Source organism: Falco naumanni, chromosome 4 (assembly GCF_017639655.2).
Source record: "Falco naumanni isolate bFalNau1 chromosome 4, bFalNau1.pat, whole genome shotgun sequence".
Classification (NCBI taxonomy): Eukaryota; Metazoa; Chordata; class Aves; order Falconiformes; family Falconidae; genus Falco; species Falco naumanni.
The window spans coordinates 35233345-35254504 of record NC_054057.1 but is presented as its reverse complement, the minus strand read 5'-3'; the positions used below and the strand labels follow the sequence as shown (position 1 = coordinate 35254504).

The 21160-nt window shown below is 42.6% G+C and overlaps 1 protein-coding gene across 1 annotated transcript; it reads right to left on the bottom strand.

Moving 5' to 3' along the window:
- Positions 1 to 6582: 6582 nt before the first annotated feature.
- SEM1 (SEM1 26S proteasome subunit) lies at positions 6583 to 13320 on the bottom strand. The gene is made up of 3 exons (XM_040591975.1): positions 13166 to 13320; positions 8742 to 8835; positions 6583 to 6775 (listed from the first exon to the last, which is right to left on the bottom strand). Exons 1-3 carry the CDS (start codon positions 13239 to 13241, stop codon positions 6733 to 6735), a joined length of 213 nt encoding a protein of 70 aa, XP_040447909.1. The 5' UTR covers positions 13242 to 13320; the 3' UTR covers positions 6583 to 6732.
- Between the last annotated feature and the right edge of the window lie 7840 nt (positions 13321 to 21160).

Below are 21160 nucleotides of genomic sequence, written 5' to 3'. Positions count from 1 at the left end.
AAGGTTATTTTTAAAAAGAACAGCAATTTCTAAATATGTCATCGCAACTGCAAAAAAACAGGAGCCTATTTATAACTGTAATATATATATTCTATTTAAGGTGAGTCACACAGTTTCTGCAGCTCCATCAAGTTGCAGTCATCTCTACCCATTGGTTTTATAATTACTCTTTTAACTGCTGTAATAACCTCTAAGGCTTACCCCATGCCAGACCCTCTTTGTGGTACAGTCAGCAAGCACCTACGAAGGGGAACAGAAGATTTTAATGAGGCAAGCCTCAGCCTAGCAATGCCTAGAACTGACATCCCAGGAAAGATGTACGCTACCAACGTAATCTTACCCGTGCTCACAGGCAATGAAACAATATTTTGCTCTCTCTTGTAATGGACATTGATCATAGAGTAGCTGAGCAAGGAACAGAATCCAATGCACATTTTTATGAAATCCCTTATAATTCTTAGCATCTAATGCTTCATCTGTGAAATGTCGAGTCAGAGGCTGGGAGAAAGTCACAGTCCTAGGCTAAAGCTGAAGCTCCCAGAGGGCAACACACAGTAGCACCCACCTTGCTGACGCATCTGCACAGCCCGTTTCTCTTCTGCGGGTCCGGGGATCAGCTGCAGCCAGAACCTGGCTCTGAACAGACCAAAGAGCCGCAGCAGGTTGCAGCACTGAGCACTCAGGAGACGGGCCCTGTGGCAGTAGAGCCACAGAACTAAGCTCATATCTGTGGGACGAGGTCCACTTTGCACTGCACCCTCTGCATTTTTAGTGTGCTCCAGGAAAAAAACAAACAAACAAACAAACAACAAAAACAAACAAAAAAAACCCCAGATAAATATGCCCTAAAAAGCCACTGAAGTAATAGTCTTGTAATGGATCCATCTATGCTGTTGGTTACATTAGAGATCTTGCCATTTCACATGTATAATTTGGAGCAAATCCCTCTTCACAGTGATTTAACAGTAGTGTCATGTGATGTGCTCATGTACCTTCTCAGATGCTGCTTTCTGCTCAGGAGTGATTTTCATCCTTTTCCCATTTTAGCTTTGAGGTAGAAAAGGGTGGTTTTTTCTATGGCCTCTTGCTGCCATGGTTTCCTGTTTGCCCTGATGTCCCGCTGGGATCCTCCTCCATGGTGAACTGCTGGCCAAGAGGAAGATGTGCCTGAGCCTCAGCTCTGCCAGTTAAGCAGCAGCCCACACTCAGCTGCACAGAGGGCACAACAGGCAGCTGGGTGAGGAGGAAAGCGAACATCTTAAATAGCTCAGAGTCAGACTGATCAAACCCTTCTGCTAGAACGTATGCCTCTGTGCATTTCTGACCTGAACCAGTTCTTTTTGGTGTAAGAAAGTGGCATTGAGCTGAGCACAAACAGAATCGTTACACTTTTGTTTTCTGGATTTGCCGCTCCAATGCTTTCCCCAATTGAGAATTGGCCGTATAGCATCAGTTTCTTACTGAAGTCTTGAAAAACAAGGTCCCAACATTAGCGCCAGCTTGACAGAACCACTGAACAGCCCTGTGACTGGGAAAATTCGTCCTTTCAATCCCTATGGGTGTCAGAGGCTTGTGTTGTATAGTTCCATCGCATCCTATTCAGACACTGCAAACCAACATTACAAGAAAGGGAAACACAGCCTACCACCCGCCCTCCCCAGCTGCCCTCTCTTGCCTTTTACATCTCACAGACTACCAGCTCCCTCGGGAAGGAAGTGTTTTTGTTTTGCTCATGGCAGCAGGAACCCAAGGCCAGTGGCTGGAGTATTGGCAGGGCTGGTTTCGCATCCTCAGTGAGTCACAGAGCTGCTGTGCCTCCATCAGGTGCAATGTAAATCCAGACCAGCGCCTGTTCCTTTTCATTAAGAGCCTTGAGCTCACTGCAGAAAAGATGAAAAGAGCTGGTCATTATCCATTACATGTGACCCATTCACTTGCTGATGGACTGGTTTTCATCTCCCTGCCCTGCCTGTAGGCAAGCATCCCCCAATACCCTAATCTGCTTTTTTTTATTCTCCACCATTTATTTTCCTGGGGGCCTTGTCAGTGGTGACTCCATTCCTTCCCCATGCCTCCCAGCACTGCAGATTCAGAAGCATTAAAAGGTTCCAGCTCACGCTAACAAATTCCAGAAAGTCTGACTGTTTATTACGAAGCCAACGTAGGAAGGATTTGAGGAAAGCACGATGTAATGAGCGCGCCTGGGAGATGCAGAGCACAGCCACATCCTGGAAACATGCAAAGGTGATCGGGAAGGGGAGGCGGGGAGAGTTTGGAAGCCCATTAAATGAGGGCTTATCATCCCATTTATGTAAATCACTTCAAATGCCTTCATTTATTAAAAGTATTAAGCTGCATTACTGTTTGCCTTTGGTCTCCTAATTTGGTTGCTAATGTGTAAGACAACTGTTGAAATTAATTTGAAATTAATGTTCCTATATAATTACTTAATGAATCTCACATTCACTGCCCTTAGCTCTCAGTTGACAAAGGATCTCAACCACCGCATGTAAGAGGTTGGAATACTGACTGTGATTTTAAAACGGTTGCTAAATTATAGTTTGCAAATATTTTACGTTTATATCACACGCTTCATCTTGAAGGATCTCGGTGTGTTTGAAATGTTACATAACATTCATTCTTTAGTAAAATTCCATCACAAAAACTTTCTGGGCATCAATCTTCTTACTTGCCTGCATGCCTTGGAATTAAATCAAATTTAGCTGTATTATTATGCAAACACAAAATCATACCTGCATTAAAAGATCATTATCAGGGCTGTAAAGTCAGACACTTAAAAGATAGGAAATGCTGGAACTGGAACTGTGCAATATAAATTCCTTTTCCATACATATGTATTCTCATAGTGTTTAATTTTATGATCATATATTTTCCTATACTCACCCCCTCCCTCAGGGGACTTATTAGTCCTTGTTAGTGTTCTAAGAAAAACAGGGTAAGAAAAAATAAGGTTCACAAAAAAGCTAGCAGGGGAAGGTAGCTACTTGTGGAGTCCTTGCATCATTTCTTAAAAAAGCTGCAAAGGTTGTAATGCACGTTCCTCCTTTTCTGGGTGGCTGACTTGATACCCCATAAATCCTGATAGGCAGAAATGCTGAATATGCACAGCTGTAACCGAAGCTAAAGAAACATTCAAATGCGCAGAGCATTTTACATACTACCAAATCCAGTGAAACATGAGGTCCTAGGGTCTCACACCAAGCACTCAAAATTAGCGTACACTTCAAAGAGGGGAAAACACTCCTCCGTCTCCCAGAGATGGTGGAAAATGTATTAGAGCATTTGCAAAGCACGCACACTGCTGTGACATGGAGACCCAAACTTACTCATTCCATACAGCTCCGTGTGGGCACAGCACAATAAGCAGGGAACAGGACACGCTGTGGCCCAGGAGCAGAAAGTGTCTAGGGAAGCTGTTGGTGCCGTTGTGCGAGCCAGCAGGAGGAGGCAGGGACCAAAGAGGAAAGCAGCGAGGGCTTTTCTGAGACGACAGTGAATTGAAGGCTTTCCAGACAGCTCACCATTTTGTGTGCTTCTCTGTGACTTTGCATTTCTTATGTGTGTATAGTTTCTTAAGGATCAAGGCAAAGCAAGAGCGCCAAGCTCCTGAGCAATCAGGGACCCTTCAGAGCTTTCCTCCGAGTTAGCTCAACAGTGCTCTGCCTTGGGACATCCTCAGCATCTAGGCCAGGGTGAGTCAACCTTCTCCACTGCACGTCGCCTCCGTCTTCATGTACAGGACAGCTGCAGACGCATGCCGCTTCGACTAATGACACCGTTCAAGTCTCACGGCTCGGCTGAGGGATGGGCTGCTGAGGTTTGGTCCCCAAACACAGGGCAATTCAACCTCTTTGTGACCTGCACCTCCTTCCCACAACGGGGAACAGACTACTCAGTAGCCTACACTCCATCACCGCGTGCACGTTGTCCTACTTTCTAAACTAGAAAGTACCTCTCCTGCGCTCGCATCTTCACCAAACCTCTCTCTCCACCACATTCCCACCCTTGCCAGATTGCAGATCCTCCTTCCCAAAGCCCCATCTTCTCTTGCACCCCCAAAACATTCCTCTCCCCCACACTTCATGCATTCCTCAGCTAACAGGGATCAATGGAACATCTCCAGGAAGACCTCAAAAGAAAAACTCTCCCAGCATGACCAGTCTAAAAAACTCAAGCCTCCAAGCACATGGGAAGATTAGTTCCTGTTGAAGTTGTACAGCAGGTAAATTAAGGTAAATTGCTACAGTGACTCGTTATGGCCTTGTCAATTCGTTATGTTGACTGAGGCCAACAACCTCAGCTTCCCTCTACAACACCAATGCTGTCAAAGACACACACACACAAAAAAAAAAAGGGTAAACAAAAAAGGCTGTCTCAAAACCAACTGGGTTTTACAGTTTTTAGAAATAAATAAAACCAGCCAATCTGAAGTAAAAAAATTCCCAAGTCATTTTTATACTAGAAAGTTTAAGAGGAACTGTATGATCACACAATAAATGGCAGGGCAAAAAAAATAGTGCCAATTACACAGGCCTTCAGCCACTATGAAGTGCTTGATTTTGTGATAAGCTACATTCACTACAAAGCTACAAGCACTTTGTACATGACTTGTTTACTCCTTTGCAATAAATTCTGTTACACAGACAACATTACACGACCATATCATCAACCTTCAAAGCAGATTGCTCGGGGTTGTTTTTTTTTTTTCCAGCTGGGAGCTTCAGGTCACGTGCTAGCAGCTGAAGGTTACTACTGTATGAGTGCAGAGCCATCACACTATCTCAGCCTAGGCTTCCCTTCCAATTCTACTTTTGTGAAGAAAATAGGAAGAGATACTGACTCAAGGCAACAGCAGCTCAGCAAAAACTAAGACTTCTTGAGGCAAAGATGCTTTTCCACCTCCATGGCTTCTTCCCGCTGCTAGCAATTGGTGGGACAGGGCTGCTTTAGCTAGGTTTCCAGTATCCTGTAATGGAAAGCAGCTGTCCCTATCCAGTGATTGCACCAGGTATCTCCATAATTATTCTGTCATCTTCTTTTGGTCATTCTCATTACTCAAATTCCCAATATTCATGTTTTAGTAACACCAGCAATCCCAGAACTGTACTGAACATAGTTTTCCTAAGCTCCCAACACTAACTTGAAGATGTTTGCATTGCAATTTGCCACCCAATACACAGACTTTTCATTTGCTACTTGTCAAAATACGAACTCCAGGACTTCGTATTCTACCCAGTTGGGCTGCGTGACCCAGACATTTCAATCCAAGTCACTTACTTGAGTGCAGAGCAAGTCTACTTGAAAGGGCCTCCCTTTCTTTTCCCAAGCTGTATAGAACTGGACAAAATGAAGGCAACCAACACCATCTGAAACTCTCAGTTTGGCAGAACCATTCAGATGGCAACGGAAGGTCTTGGTCTTTACAGAGCTATCTCCAGAAAGCAGTAAGGGTCATACTGAATCTTGTCTCCACCATAAATATAGGACCACCTAAATGATTTTGGGAGGGGGAAGCTTCCTAGAATTTTGCATTAATTAATAAAATTAAAACATCATAACTTATTTCATTAACAAGGTTAAAGCATTTAATACCATTACTGCGTGTCCATCAACTAATACCTTCATTCCGAAAGCTCACTTTAAATATCATCTCTGTTTCTCTTCAGTGAGCTGTGGAAAAATCAACCAGTTAATTCAAATTCCACGAGTACGTAGTTGTATTTGCCCCTTCCTTAAAAAAAAAAATAATTAATTTGCAATCATGGCCTACACTTCCAGGATCACTGTATCTCCCTGTCTTTGTGTACACCAGCTTTAACAGCTCCTTTGGGGAGGATTCATGGAATTGGTAATAGGTTTTGTAATTTCCACCTTCTGTTTTCTAGTTCAGAGAGTAATCGAATCCAGTCGCTACTGCTATTATCTATCTGGCAACTATTTGCTGGCCTCCATGAAATGAGTTGTAAGTTTGATTTCCGTTCTCAGCAGGCACGTTTGTGCGACACAGATGAACTGCTGTAACTGACAAAATTGGAGGCAATTTCAGCAGAGACTCCTAGGCTTAAATAAGCATGAGAACAGAACTTCTTCCACTCCAGAGAGGCCTCCTCTTTTAACAGGCTTGAGAAATGACAGGACAAGATTGGAGAGTTTGGATTTCTGCTGTAAGACGCATTTTAAAGCGGGTTTTATCTTTCAAGTCTATCAAACTGGCATCCACATAAAATTACTAATAAAACAAGTCATTATGAAATAAAATCTTAAGGCAAAATAAGCTTTATCACTCCCCAAAAATCCTTTCTACCTCTGCTGCATTTTAATTGGAATACAAGAGTGTTTTGTTTCTTTTTGACATCTCCACATCCGCTATGACAGAAGTGTTCTCTCATCTTCACTCTGGTAATTAAAATAGCTCCCCATGATAGGAGCTGGTGCAATAGCATCAGCCACTGACAGATCATTAGTAGCTTTCTAGGCAAGTCCGTGAATTCTGTCACACAAGGCATTTCAGAACCAAAATACAAGTTACCAGGTGAGTAGAGGCTAAATGTATGACTAGGCTAAGATTAAAAACTTTATTTTTTTATACAAAACATTAATAAATCCAAGCAGATAATGAACTAAGTATGTCTTCTCATTCTCCGCCTTTTCTTCCTTTCTCAACATAGTCTATCCACAGTTCAATGTTAAACCACTCCATATTCAGCAAAACTATGAGGTTTCCATCTTGTATCCATGTTTTTCTAATTCAGCTCTGTATAGAAAAACAGAGAAGTCTATTAAAACATACAAATAAAACACTGCCAGACATTTGATTTTTTAAAAAATTAAATATACTGCACAATATACAATCGTTTTAGAATATGAACATGTCATACTGCTTTTTGGTTCATACCAATAACCTTAACCTCACTTACTCTACAGTTCCAACTTCAGCTTAGTATCTCAGATCACTAGAAGTGACTTCTAAGTGAAAAATTCAAATACTTCTTTTAATCATAGTTATTGCCCTCTGATCCACCATGGCTGGAACAAAACTATATGGCACAAGGCAGCACCTGTGAGCCTGCAACAACTCCAGACACATTAGAAAAAACAAAATATTATCTTATACAGTTATTCTCAAGATTTCCTTAAACCAAATGAGCTCACTAATCTGAATGACTTAAATGCAGGTACTCCCAAAATCATTTTATCTTTTTCTTTGTTTTCAATAGATATCAGAGTGCACTATTTTTAAATCTCAGTGCAATACAACTTCCAGTGAACAATTCTGAGGGAAAAAGATTGCTTTGTTCCCCTTAGCTGTGGCCAGGACAGCGAGTCAGCAACATCACTCCTGCCCTGTCCCCGCTTTGCTTCCCACCTGCCTCCAAACACACCAGCCAGAAGCACATCCTGCTTTATCTCCTAGTCTTAGTATACGTACATTTAAATGCAGTAGTCCAAATCCCTAGAAGTATTTCAGGTTAGTTTACATATTTAGTAGCAGAATTTCAGAAGTAGAGACCTACAGGATTTTCTTTCTAGAGATGAAATAAAAACATGGTGCAACCAAGCAACGTTGCAAACTATCATTTTAACACTAGTACATGTTCACCAATACTACAGGCTACAATTAAGGCACAGTTATTGAAGGTTTGTCAAAATTAACTATGTTCATCAAGAATTACACTACCCCTTGAAAGTCTGTTTCATTACATATCAACTTGTTTTCCAATATTACACTTTAACTGCCTTTCAACCTTCTAAGAAACAAGTATATCAAAGACTATTCTTTTATCTTCTCATAAAGGATCACTTTCACCAGACTAAAAGGGAGATCAACCAAGGAACTGTTTAATCAGGCTGTACTACAGAAAGTTTGCTCCTCATGCAACATACTGAAGGATTAATCATAAAATGTGACTTTGTATTGATGCTTGAAACAATTTAAGTTATAACTATGCATAAGTAACAGATTAGCTGAAACTACAAGTGACAAAGAGGATTAAACAACTGAACTAGAGGTAATTTTTCACTAAAAGTGAAAATTGCTATCACTTTTTTAAAGCATGTGATTAACAATTATTTTGCTGTTGTTGCTCATAAACAGCATGTTCATCACAAACAAGGGAACTTACACATTAGTATAGATAACTGACCTCTAAAAAATTTGTCCATTTGGACAGAGAATAGCAATACTATTTGAAGGTACAGGAAAAAAAACCCCAAACACTACACTTTGTAACAACATACTTCGCATACCACATAGCATGGAAGATATAATCTTAGATCCTTTGCCATTGATCTTTGCAGTACAATTCAGAATTCCCACACATATGTAGAAGAGTCCTTACAAAAGGATTTCTTCATGTTAAATTGAAAAAATATCAACTGTATCACTATTAGCAGGTATCTTTGCACTGTTTAAAGTTGCATAACACAGCAAAAGTTTGAACACATCAATGACATAAGGCATATTTCAGAGCTCACAGTACAATTATTAAAAGATGAAACGCTGATTGAGCACTTCACTGTGCTGTACTCCCTTAAGTCAGGTTTTGAAAGGCTTTAGATAGAAAAGCACAAAGCAGAGCTTTCATTTATTTCTGTTTCAGGTACCTATTTTTTTATTCTAAAGCAAGCAGATTTCAAACTTTCAGATATTAACTAAACAATGCCATTTTAAACATTTTACCCATCTTTTAGAACAGTAAGTTAAAAATAAATAAAGTTACCTTAACTGATTGGAGAAATCATCTTCTACATTGTCATCATCCCAATTGTCTTCCCACACATGTGCATCTTCATCTTCATCTAAACCAGTCCAATCTAAAGACAGGAAAAGAGGTCTAAATATTGTATGATGCATTGCTTTGGTACCATGTCATATTGACAGATGAGCTTAGCCTCTGGGTAAGGTAGACTTCTGCTGGTAATTCTAACAGAAAAGTCTGGATCATATTTAAGTGTTTATAAGACAGAAAGATCTAAGATACACCTCACAATTTGTTGAATTATAACAAAATTGCAACTTGGTTAAAAAAAAACCATTACACACTTCACATCATGGCTTGCAGGATAACACATTCATGACAGACATTTTGCATACAAATGGACAAGCTGTAGCATCATCACAAAAAGAAAGCAGTATTGAGTACTTAGTGCAGTTCCAGACCTGTATTTAAATGCTTTTTTTCTAAATAAAAAAGTAAATATATACCAAATGCTTTTGCCAAAACACATACACACAGATCCTCAATTCGCTCACATCAGATGCAGACAGTCTATGGTTAAGCGCCAAAAACGTATCTGTGAGGCAGAAGCAAAGGCAAATTGAGACAGGCATCTGCAAACGGCAGTTGCTACCCGTAACTGGCTACTTCTGGGTTTCCAAGGCAGCAGAAGCTGTTTCCTTAGACAGGCAAGACACTAAATGTCCATTTGCTAATAAATTTCTATTTTTCCTATAATAATCTGGCACATCACTCTTGATAAATTCCTCATCACCCACTCAATGCTTCATTATTAAAAAAAGAGTTAAGATCAGGCTAACTAGTTAGTTTAGAAATATAACAAAAATGAAAACTCACAAAGGCTCAGAATCACTGTGTAAATACAAGTCAGTTTACTTCACTGGGGAACAGTTTCTCAGTTTGCTCCTACCGAAAGACACACAGTTTTTCTAATGTTACCAAAATAAGAAGCATCCCGATTTTGACACTTGTGACATTCTATTTCTCAGTCTGTTAGTATATTTAAAGAGATAACACTATTTTTCCCCTTACAATTCAGTAAGCCATCTGCTGCCTATTCAGAGAAAGCTTTGAGGACTAAAGCCCAAAGTAATATTAAACATTGATGGAGGTATGGGGAAAAAAAAAGCTAGTAAGGTAAAAGATTAAAAACCAACTCACTGTTAACAACTGACTTTCTAAGAATGAAGGCTGGTCCTTCCATTTTCGACTCCTTTTTCTGACACTGACAGGCAACAATATTAATATTCGAGATTCACCAAGACAGGAAAATCCATTTGTAACTGATTAAAGACGCATATACATAAAAGGCATGCAATTAAACTTCCCTACTCAAACAAGTTATATAAGGGGAAAAAGTGAAGGAGCATAGAAATCCTACTGGTCCTAAGGACAGCAGAAGGAGGAACTGGGAAGAAAACATGAAGAAAAAAAAACGCAGGATAAAAAAAACCCATCATTTGAATTTACTTGTATTGCTAGTTGCTTGAAGGGAAGGACTTTTGAGAACCATCTGCAATAAGCTTTGCCTGTTTATATGCAATGTTTTCTTTTTTTTTAATGAGCTTTACCACTCATCATTTACCTGGATTTCAACGATACAAAAAACAAAGCTCAAAACAGTTTAAAATGAACACAAAATCAAACTTCTCTATCTACTAACAAGCAAGCAGCTCAGGCAGCTCTACAAATCTGAGGAAAAAAAAAAGAGAAATAAAAACCCCTAGTAACTAGTATACAGCACAGCAAAGAGCAGCTTCAATCATTAAAGGTCAGTTGGGGAGACTGTGAGAACAGGCTCCAAATCACACTAGGTGAGTAGGAGTCAAAAAGGCCTATGTCATCTTCCACACTGGGCGGAAGAGAGTGAAAACAAAGCCTAAATTATAGTCTCATCACTGCAGGTACAAGATTCTACAATATTCTGTATGTTGACACTAAACCCCAGAATTGCATACTAAAGTTACTATTACAAGCTACATTATATGCCTGTGACTCAATAAAAGTAAAAAATGATATAGTGTTATCTGGGACTGGAAGTGTTAAGAGCATCTCAGAGCCTGCTATCATTAAATATTACTAACAGACACCAAAACTAAAAAAAAAAAAAAAAAATCAATTTTTATAAACTTGTCATGTAGTCCTTAAATTTTTATATATATATATAAATATACTAATCATTGCTTGCCATATTTTGCACTTGGGAAAACAAAAAACAGGTTTTAGAGCATAAAAAACCTAAAATCCTATCATTTTACATGTTACATTTTACACTCTGAAAAGCACTGTACAAGAAGTTCTTAAGAGACCAATTCACATACACTTGAATCTACCATGCTATATACTTATGCAACACTTCAAATAAAGTGTCCTATAAAAATAGGACAGATTTGCTTTTGATACATAAACTTGATTTGATAAATTGTTTGAAGCAAAATTTTAAGTCTGAATAAAAGACATTCCCAAAAAGCCAGTGTTTTTGTCCCTTAACGTAAGTTTGTATCATCTAATTTCCTTTGGATAAAAACTGGGTAACAGAGGGCAAAGTTTTTCGGCCGCATAGAAAATGGTGGTTAATTTGAAACAACAACAATTTGACATGGGTTTGAGCAACTGGTTATCATAATTCTTTCCTAAGTACCAAAGCTAACAGTCAAAGTGGTCTGAACTTCTTTATAACATCTCAAAATTATTCTCTCACTTGGAAGATTTAAGTGGGCCTCCTTAGAATTTATTTTTTGCAAGACAGATCAGCGAGAAGCCTGACTGTAGTCATTCTTATAAATAAATAAATCTCTGTTTCACCGAGAAAGTTTCACAGTACTTTGTTTTAGTAGTACAACTAGATTCAAGTAGAATTAGTTTCATCTTCTCTAACAGCACCTCAGTGCCCTGACCAATCCTAGGTTCAGAAGCATGCTTCAAAGAGTACCATCATACCTGCTGCAAATATTTAATTTACATTAAATAAGATAAACTTTTTTTGAGTGTTTAGGAAACATATGGAAAAGAAGTGCTACTCTTCTCAGTTGAGTTTAGCTATCATCTCGACTCCGTTAGTAACAACTTCTGTCAGTAAGTGCAAAAATATTATTTTTACTGGTAGTGAAGGATTCAGAGCACCTAAGGCTTGTAAGGCCACAGAAAAAAAAACCCACCCACATGTAACCAAGACATCACAGAAAAAAAACCTGTAACATTTCTCATTATCCACAGCTTAGGCCAATTCCCAGAATTAAGGACAATGAAAACAACCATGCCCTCATGAGGGTCTTATCAAGACTACATTTATAAAAGGACACAGAGTTGCTTTATTGAAGTTGAGATTTAATTTCCTCATTCAATATATGTGAACCTATGAAAAGCAAACCAAGACATAAATTGTGCTTCAGAAAATAAAGACATTCAGAATAGCTACAGAGCATGTTGTAATAAGTAACTAAGGGTAATTTGCTGATCAAATCTGCTTTTAACAAACAGAATGATCTTGCTGCAACAGATTTGAGAACGTTCTGTCTGGCGAGAAAAGGGTTAACCATGATGTTTCGAGATGTACTTTCTCAAGGCCAATGTTAAACCATAATCTCATGTTACTATGACAACCTTTGTCTTCGTCTAGACCTTAGTGTAAAAATAGATTAGTTTTGTAATATACAGCTTCCTGCTACGGGACCGAGAGCATAACTGTTTGCTTAAACCGGCCTTGAAGTTGAGGATAAAAGGGCTGTGTTACTTGTTGGAATTTGCGAGCCTGGAGGGAGCTGCGACTCCCCGGCCGCCCAGCGCGCTGTTTTTGCTTTCCTGCCTTAATAAATACTTAGTAAATTTATTTCGGACTCTATAGTTATTTCAATTTCAACTATAACAATGCTATTTCCTTTTCACCTTTTTCCACCTCACACTCGGTTTCCAGCCCTCATCCCTCCTCTCCCCAGCGATTCTCATCTCAAGAGCTGAGATGCTCCAAGTTCCTCCCGCACTTCTTTCCCGCTCCCTCCCGCACAATGACACAGCACTCCGAGTGCGACGTGCCCAGCACTGAAACCAGCACAGCCGGCACGGGCAGCACGACCGTGCCTGACCCCGGCGCTGACGCGGCCGCAGCCCCGCACCTCTGGCCGCAGCGGGGGGCAGGCACCCGCGGGGCACCACAACGCCGCTGCCGCACGGCGGGACCGCGGCATGCAGCACCGCCGCGGAGCCCCCGAGGGCTGCTCTGCGGCCAGGGCCCTGCTGGCAAACTGCGGCCCGGTCCCGCCACCGCTCCCGCCCGCTCCTTCCCCGCCGCGGCCGACAGGGCCGGCCCAGGCCGCGGCCTACCGGCGGAACCGCCGCGGCCTACAGGCGGAACGGCCGCGGCCGCCACTCCCGCCTCCTGCTCTTCCCGCCCCCGCCCGGCCCGGCACCTTCGGCCGGGAACTCCTCAAACTCGTCGTCCTCCTCCAGGAGCCCCAGATCCACAGGCTGCTTCTTCTCCGACATGCTCGGCCTGCCGCCCCAGCACCGCGTCCCGCCGCCCGCGGAGACCGATGGGAAACCGGCAGCCGCCCCCGCGCCTGCGCCCTGCTGCAGCCTGCCGCGGCTCCCGGACGCCTGGCCCCGCCCCGCCGCGCCCGCCCGCCCGGGCCCCGCCCCCGCGCCCCCTCTGCGCCCGACAGGGCCGGCGCGGGCGCTCCCAGCTCCCTCCGGGCTCCCCGCCGGCCTGGCCCGCGCTGCCCCCCCCGCCTCCCGCTGGGGTCCCCGCCGGCCCTGGCTCCCCGCTGCCACCCGCGCTGTCTCGGAGCCCGGCCGCGCAGCATCGGCCGCAGCCGTGCCGGGGGGCAGGGAGGAGGAGAGGCCGTACGGCGGGTACGCGCCCGCCGCCGGCTGTGCGCGCCCCCACCCTCCGCAACGGCCCCCGCGGCTGCCGGCCCGGACGGTCCCCAGCCGGGGCTGGTGGCAGCGGGATCCGTCGCTCGGGAATGAGCTCGGGCTGCCCGGAGCTGGCGGTGCCGCATAGGCCCGAGCTGAAAGATACCCCCGTGTGGAAAGCGTCAAGCGTGTTTCCGATACTGTGGGCAGAATAATTCTGTCCACTGCAACAGCAGACCAAATTATACAAGCTGCTGCCGCTGCTGAACACGTGTGCTCTTTATATTCTTTCATTATTGATCTATACTCAGGCAAAACCTATCAAGTATCAGCCTTCAGTCCTTCTAATCTGTAACGTATGGTGGTGGGGGTTTCTGAAACATTGTTTCAAAACCTACATCTATTTTACTAGCTTAAATTCCTTGTTCATCCCATCAGGGAAGCAGCTGGAACGGGAGATAATGCCTGAACTATTCAATCAGAGTTAGGATGTTACATGAAAAATACAAACGTCTTTTTTTTTAAATATTCCAAAGTGTATTCATTTCACTTAATTCTGGATTATGTTGACAATTTAAACAAAGTTCAACATTTAACTAGCCCGAACAAGTCTGTGCGTGTGGCAGCTCCAATGGCTCCTCTCTAGGCAGTCACCTTGTAACAGCACTGCCGGTGTGTCGGAGGGGCTGGGGTGTTTTTCCCTGGCTCTCTGAGAAGCTGATTCACGAGACAATGACTTGCACAGCTGGGTTATACTGTGTCCTAGATTTAGAGTCAGGGAAACAATGAACAAAAAACTGGTGTGGGAATTCATATATAGTTCCGTTTCAACCCAGTATAAGCATGTTCTGGCATGCGGCCACGGTTAAGGCAAGGTGGGAAATGAGGCCTTCTGCCAGATGAAAGGTTTAATCGAGTAGTCACGTTTTATTTTTATGTGATGGAAGGACTGACTGACAGTGATGATTATGAAAATTATGAAAGCTCCAGTTTAATAAATCAATATATGGAATCTAGTTATAACTTGGCTGGGAATTTTAGCAAACCGTGCATTTTGGAATAATAGATACCCTGCTTTATCCAGAGAGTACAAGATAAAGTCATAAAGTGGATAGGGGTCTGTCATATCAAAAGCTTGCAAAGATCCATGATCATTCAGTTGCTAAGGCCCATATTCAAACCCTCTAGATTTTGCCTTACCTAGAACTAAACGATGTTTAGGTTTTGAGTTTGCAGCACCTTGGGGAATACTGAGATGCTCAACTGCACCTAGATTATCTAAGAAAAAAATGTAGCTTGGAAACTCCTATGGACAAGTAGTATTAAGTAGCCCTAGAGCAGGAAGCAGCTTGGACTTGTTTTGAAGACTTTACCTACATATCTGCTGTGAAGAAAAGATACAGCAGTCTTTTCCACCCCCTTTTCTCCTCCTTCTCTGCAGAGCTGCTGGTTAGGAATCTCTGGAGTGCCAGTGGAGAGAAGAATCTGCACTTTCTACGGAATATGGCCAGCCACTGCTCAGGGAAACAAGGGAAATTAAGAACTCCTGAAGCAGTGTCTTACTTACAGAGGGACTGACCACAGTCAGGCTTGGATCTGAGTCCTCCTTTGCACTTCCCTCTATGGAGCTGGGTATTCCTGTATTATCAGTAAGCCAGATTTAATCTTACGTTGTCACAAAAATCTATAGTGTCAAACCCTCCTCCTTTTATTACAAATCTCAACATTTTTATGGCTTTTTTAAATTTACAGTTTCTGAAGTTTTGTGGTTAAATAAGGAACCTAGCTCTTGTTTAAAAAGGAGAAAAATAAGTTTCTAGTCCAAGCAATTTGAAATGACCTTGAAAATATGAACAAAAAGTATTTCAGATTTACCTATGCTAGCAAGGCCTCCAAGGGTGTAGGTATCTGCTGTATGCCCATCCTACGCTGCTTGAAGGACGTGATTTGCCCAAGGTGTTTTCCAAGCCAGCCTGCTAGACCTTGCAGGAAGAGGTGCCTGGTGGGCAAGGTAACAGGCTTGCCTTCAAACCTGCACTGTGTCCAAGTTGGATTTGACCTGATGTCAAAGCCAAGTGCCACAACCACCAGGCTGTTTGCTGGTTATTTAGGGGTCAGACTTTTTCTCTTCCAAAGTATATTCAGGTATTTTCACTCATGGCGGAGCAGATTTGACAAGTAACTCAGTCTGCAACACCAAATAGCCTAACAAAGAGAAACCCTCTTGGCAGGTGGTTGTTGGTGGTGACATGCCATATCCCAGATATATGCTCTTAAGTACCAGGCTATAAAGTAAACAGGTAGAAAGAGCTTATCCTCCTGCAGGTAGCTGTTAGAAAACACTGATTTTAGTGCCAATCTCGTAACAGTGATTTCTTAGCAGAGGCATGGTTTTAAATCATATTTTCTTAAGGTTTCTTACTGGCATTCTTAGGTAACTTCCTACTCAGTCAGTAGGCTTTATATATCCCATACGTTACTACCCTCAGAAAGCATGTGACAAACATCTTCAAATCCTACAAATCATCACAGCATCTAAAACTTTGGTGATGCGGTTTATAATACTCAAGCCTTTTGGTGGACCTAGCCCCACTGACTAGTCTTAATTAATTAGAGAGGAGAGCATAAGGCTTCAGCTGTCCAGAATAGCTTTTCCAGTGTGAGAAGAGATTTGAAGGGTTACAGAAGAGCGTCCAAGCCCCAAGGACAATTGGAGTTTGATGGTTTCTAGACTTACCATCAAGAGTAAGAGTTGCTTTTCAGCATCCACCCTATGCAATCAGAGTGGGAAAAGGCCACTGATACCTAATCAGAACATACTGCCATTGACCTTTGTTTTATCCTTCCCCTGTTGCAGTCCCAAGACCAGTGGCAATCTTTACAGTCACCAAGCCTGTATCTCCCATGGACAGAGGACACACAGAGCAAGGAACAGTTCTGATCAAATCAGGGAAGGCACTTTCTACGTTCCCAGAACAGTTTAAGAGATCTGCTTTCATGGAGCTTCAGCCCCTGCACATCAGCTACATGCTGAGTAGATTGGTCTTCTAGGACCAACAACCTGACGCTATTGGATACTTCAGCAGACAGGTCTACATGCATATTCCATGGAAATTAAAGGAAAAAACTCCTATAGATTTCAGTGTTTGGAATATGTCTGTATCTATTAAAACCTTAATTTAAATATACCCTTAACTGGTAGCATGTTTGAAAGAATTGAACAAGATAATCCTGAGTAATTCATCAGTCCCTCTATTATTCTTTCCAGAGCTGCACAACAGCTATTTACTCAATATGATTTGTTTTAATTTTTTTTATTCAGCATGTTTTATGCATTAGGATCAAAAAAGCCTGTCTTTCTCTTGGCAAATGTTACTGCAAGTTGTCTAGCAGGGAGGTGAGATTATGTAGATTTATTTATTCAAAGTGTAATTTGCATAAATGAAAAATGGAAATAGAGCATTTTTTTGGAATTAGAACCTTCTTTTTTCTTCAAGGTGAAACAAAAATGTGTGTAGTACACTAGTTCAGATTTCCAGGGTTTTTTTTTTTAGGGGGACTATTAGTCATTCCAATGCCTGGGCCCATTTTCTTCGACTTGGATGCTTTAATGGCTGAAAGCATATTCTGAGGAAAATATTAAGAAACGGAAATAGAGCAGATTGGAAATTAATTTGCTTATAGGCAGTTAAAGGTGTCCTGCTGAAAGAAAATCTCAGAGCCATATTAAGGATTTTAGAAACCCTGGGTAAACTGTTGGTTTGGAGGTCTGCATGGTCTCAGGCTACCAAACAGTACCTATTCAGAGAAACCCTGTGCTGCAAAGAAAATTGGCATTGTGTGTATTTGATCCAGCTGGGCTCATTGACATAATGTGAAATCCATGTGCAGAGGTGCTACATCTAACGGACCACCAGCTCAGATGCATCTGGCTCAGACCAGCAGTGCCCAAGCAGTTTATCTGGATGGCAGAGACAGTGTCTTACAGTCCAGGCTGTTAGATGTCCAGGAAAGCACCTAGCTCCCGGAAAAAAACAAAAGCAAAACCATAGGAAAGCGTGTTACCATTCGGAATGCAAGATTTAACCATGCAGGGCAGAATATCTGTCCTGTGCTCTATAGCCTGTCTGGCAGTCCAAGCAGTCAATTGAAGGATTCAATTGAAGAAAAAAGCATATCCTACATTCATTGTATCTTGACATTAGGAATGAATTGCCCTGCTTCTTCCGATAGCTCTGTGCAGCTTTGGACCTGTGGCATTATTCTGGAGGTCAGTGCCTTTGGTTTCCCACTATTTATTTACTTACGTCTGCAGAGGTCCTCTTTTTCTCTCCAGCTGCTCCATCATTCACTAGCACCTCCTGGTAGCCCACCCTGATCCCACAGCCCATCCCTTCTCACAGCTGACCCTCACTGAGGTCAGGATGTGATTAGATGGCTGGAGATCATAAGGAATATTAATCACAAGGAACACTTAGATGTTGCTTTGCAGACTTCCTTATGGGAAATACACTATGGCAAGCTATCAGGTTACCAGTGGCTGAAAAAGAAACAGTTCTCTTTACCCTTGACAGTCAAAAGAAAGTTTGATTTATTTTCTCATTTTCAGTTAGTCTAAAGGCAGCTGGGCAGTACTGCTACAAAGCTGTAGCTGTGTGTCATTGTAATAGGGGCAATATGTTTGTTCACTTCTGCTCTCTTCCTCTGTCTAATTGTTCTATTGTCTTTCTGTTTTCTCTTCACATTTGGGCTGACAAAATGTCTCCTTGGGTTTAGCCCTCTAGCCAAAACCGAACGGGCTCCTAATCAAGAACTAACAGCACCAGCAGGCTATTTCCTGTCTTTGTTTACCATTCCTAGTATCATCTTTCTTCTCTTAGTCCATCATAGCAAATTTTCACCATCATTTTCCTTTGAATCTTCTTCCATACAGGGTGCAGGAAGCTTCCTATGTATTGTTCCCCTTCCATTTTCTGGCCACACGATCTCTGGCCTCCCAGCTCTACATCCTGGAAGAGTAACAGATGCATCCAGAACCAGATTTTGAAAAGCCAAGTAATCCTGGGACAGCTGTATATTCCATGTAGCTATTTCAGCAGAATGTTTATTGCTGAGCCTCGATGCAAATTGTATTGATGTTTTGAATATATAAGGGGTAATCACAATATGATTGATTACTAGGTACCATTCACCATGACTTGCATTTCTCTGGGAGTATCAGGACTGTCAGGGTATAATTCAGTTGCCTAAACAAAGGTTTCTAATGTTCATTGAGATGCCCTAAAACACAGGGGTGCCTGATGTAATCTGGGAGACCTTGGCACTTCCCAATGGCAGTTGGAGATGGGGCAAAATACCCCAGGGTTTCTACAACGGTACCAGTTGCCTATGTTTAAGCAACTGAATTGCATTCCTACTGGAATAACTGCTTTTGGTGCTTAAGTATCTTTTTCACGTTACTGTGCAACTGTCCTTATTTCTGCCAGGTCTACCCTGGGATCACTCTACTGTGGTAACCTCAACATGAGCTATTCACTGGACAGGTTAGTATGAATCACTAGGAATCAGGTGAACAGAGCAGGTCTTTTTTTCCGTGTAAAACACCCTTCTACCTTTACATATCTAGATAGTGGCTAAGGGGGTGCCAGAATGAAGTTCAACCCAATAAAATCAAATGTTGCAGCTTGGGAAGGATTACCAAGCATTATTTCTCATGTTTTGCTAGGTCAGCAGGGCTACTCGTTAGCAATGCTGGCAGATTTATTGATAGATACCTAGACAGTTTCAAGGGCAAGAGTCAGGCCACCAAACCTAAAGCCAGCCTCACCTTAGGGAACTTACTCAGCCAGACATCCCCTCTGGACTCTCAGTTCAGAAAACAGAGATAAATGGGCTCTTCCAGGTAGAGATTCAGAGCACCTGGGTTAAGTATCAGTCCTGATATGTCATTTGAAGGGACCTGTCTTATCTCTGACTATATTAAGGAGCCTAGGAAGACGCCTCATAATTACGTACTGAAAGTCAGGGGACTTAAATAATATCTTACAAGTTCAGGTAACAGGAGTCACCCACGTTGCCCACATTTTTTCCTCTGGCAGAGTTCCTCCAAGTCATTTTTAGCTCAGCTGTCCCCTCAAGAGCTTCACCAGTGTGTCTGGTGGGAGCTGGCGATGGCAGTTACGTGTCACTCAGAGCTTGCACACTGGCTTTTCTGTGCTAGTACGCAGAGCACACTTACAGCCCTTCCGTACCCTGGAGCCTGCTTTCACCAGCCCTGGCTGTCCTTCAGCTGTTCCGCAGTGTCACAGGCAACACAGCCTCAGCTCTGGCAATTTCACTTACTTTAATTTATTGCCAGTTAACACAAACTTTTAATTACTGATTTGGGTGTTGAGGGGAAAAAGAAGAAACCATATACTATTGAAAAAACACTCAGGGAAACACCTTTCCTCAGGCTCAGCTTCAGACAAACCCCTCTCTTCCCTCATTCCTCACCTCAGCTCCCCTTGTTTTCACCACTGGTTCCCACTTTCCCTCCCTCCCAGTCCCTTCAGCGAGGGGCAACACAGGCAGCTGGGGCCAAGGCACAGTGGTTTCTGTCTGCTGCCCCTTGCAGTTCACTCCTTGCCCTCCACTGCTCCTTGCTTCTCACCGCTCCTCTGCCCCAGCATGGCTCACCTGTCACCTGTGAAGAAGCATTTGCTGTTGGTAGTTTACTTCCTAAGCTTGCATACACATCTTTGTTGCAAGCATGCCAGGACAGCAAGATGGGTGTATTTTATCACATAGACTTATGCAGCAAATGAAAGTCAGATGTCTAAGGTATGTTTTGATGCTGAAGCCACGGATGTAGCTCCTGGGAAATACAGCACAGGTGCTAGCAGCACAGGGCCAGCACGGGGCATGAGCAGGACCACCATGCTGGCCACCCCAGCTCACATGCTGCCAGCTGCCACTCAGGCAGAGGGACTGCAGAACCACCCCGGCTGGAAAAGCAGATCACGGTGACCATGGCATGACCCAAAGCGTTGTTTTATATGTAGAAACCCACAGAGCCCCAAAGCTCTTCCTCATCCATCCTGCAAAGCAGAGGATACCTTCTTTCTCAGAGCTCCTGTTAACATGTCATGCCTCCTTCAGCACCAGCGATGAACCATCTAGCGGTCTTCCACAGAAATGAATGAAGAAATGCTATGCCACTATCCACTAGCAGAGGCATCAATTAATTTCTTTCTAAATGTGGACAGTCTTGAGACCCTAATCGAAGTCTGCTGTTTTTTCTTAGATTAGCAAGTGATGTTGATGCAGTATGTCAAATCAGAACCGTGAGGAGCTATTGGGTCAAATCCTGATCTTAATCCAACTCATCCAACCTGTCCACACAAACGCAGCAGCCCAGGGCAGACTCTGACTTGTTGTGCATACAACCATGCATAACTGATAGTCCTTTCCACTTCTGGTAGACAGTAGTTTATTCTGAACGGTATGTTTAAGAAAACCCTGGAAAACAGGCTCTCTCTGTTCCTGGCTTGCTTTCCAAAGCACATAAA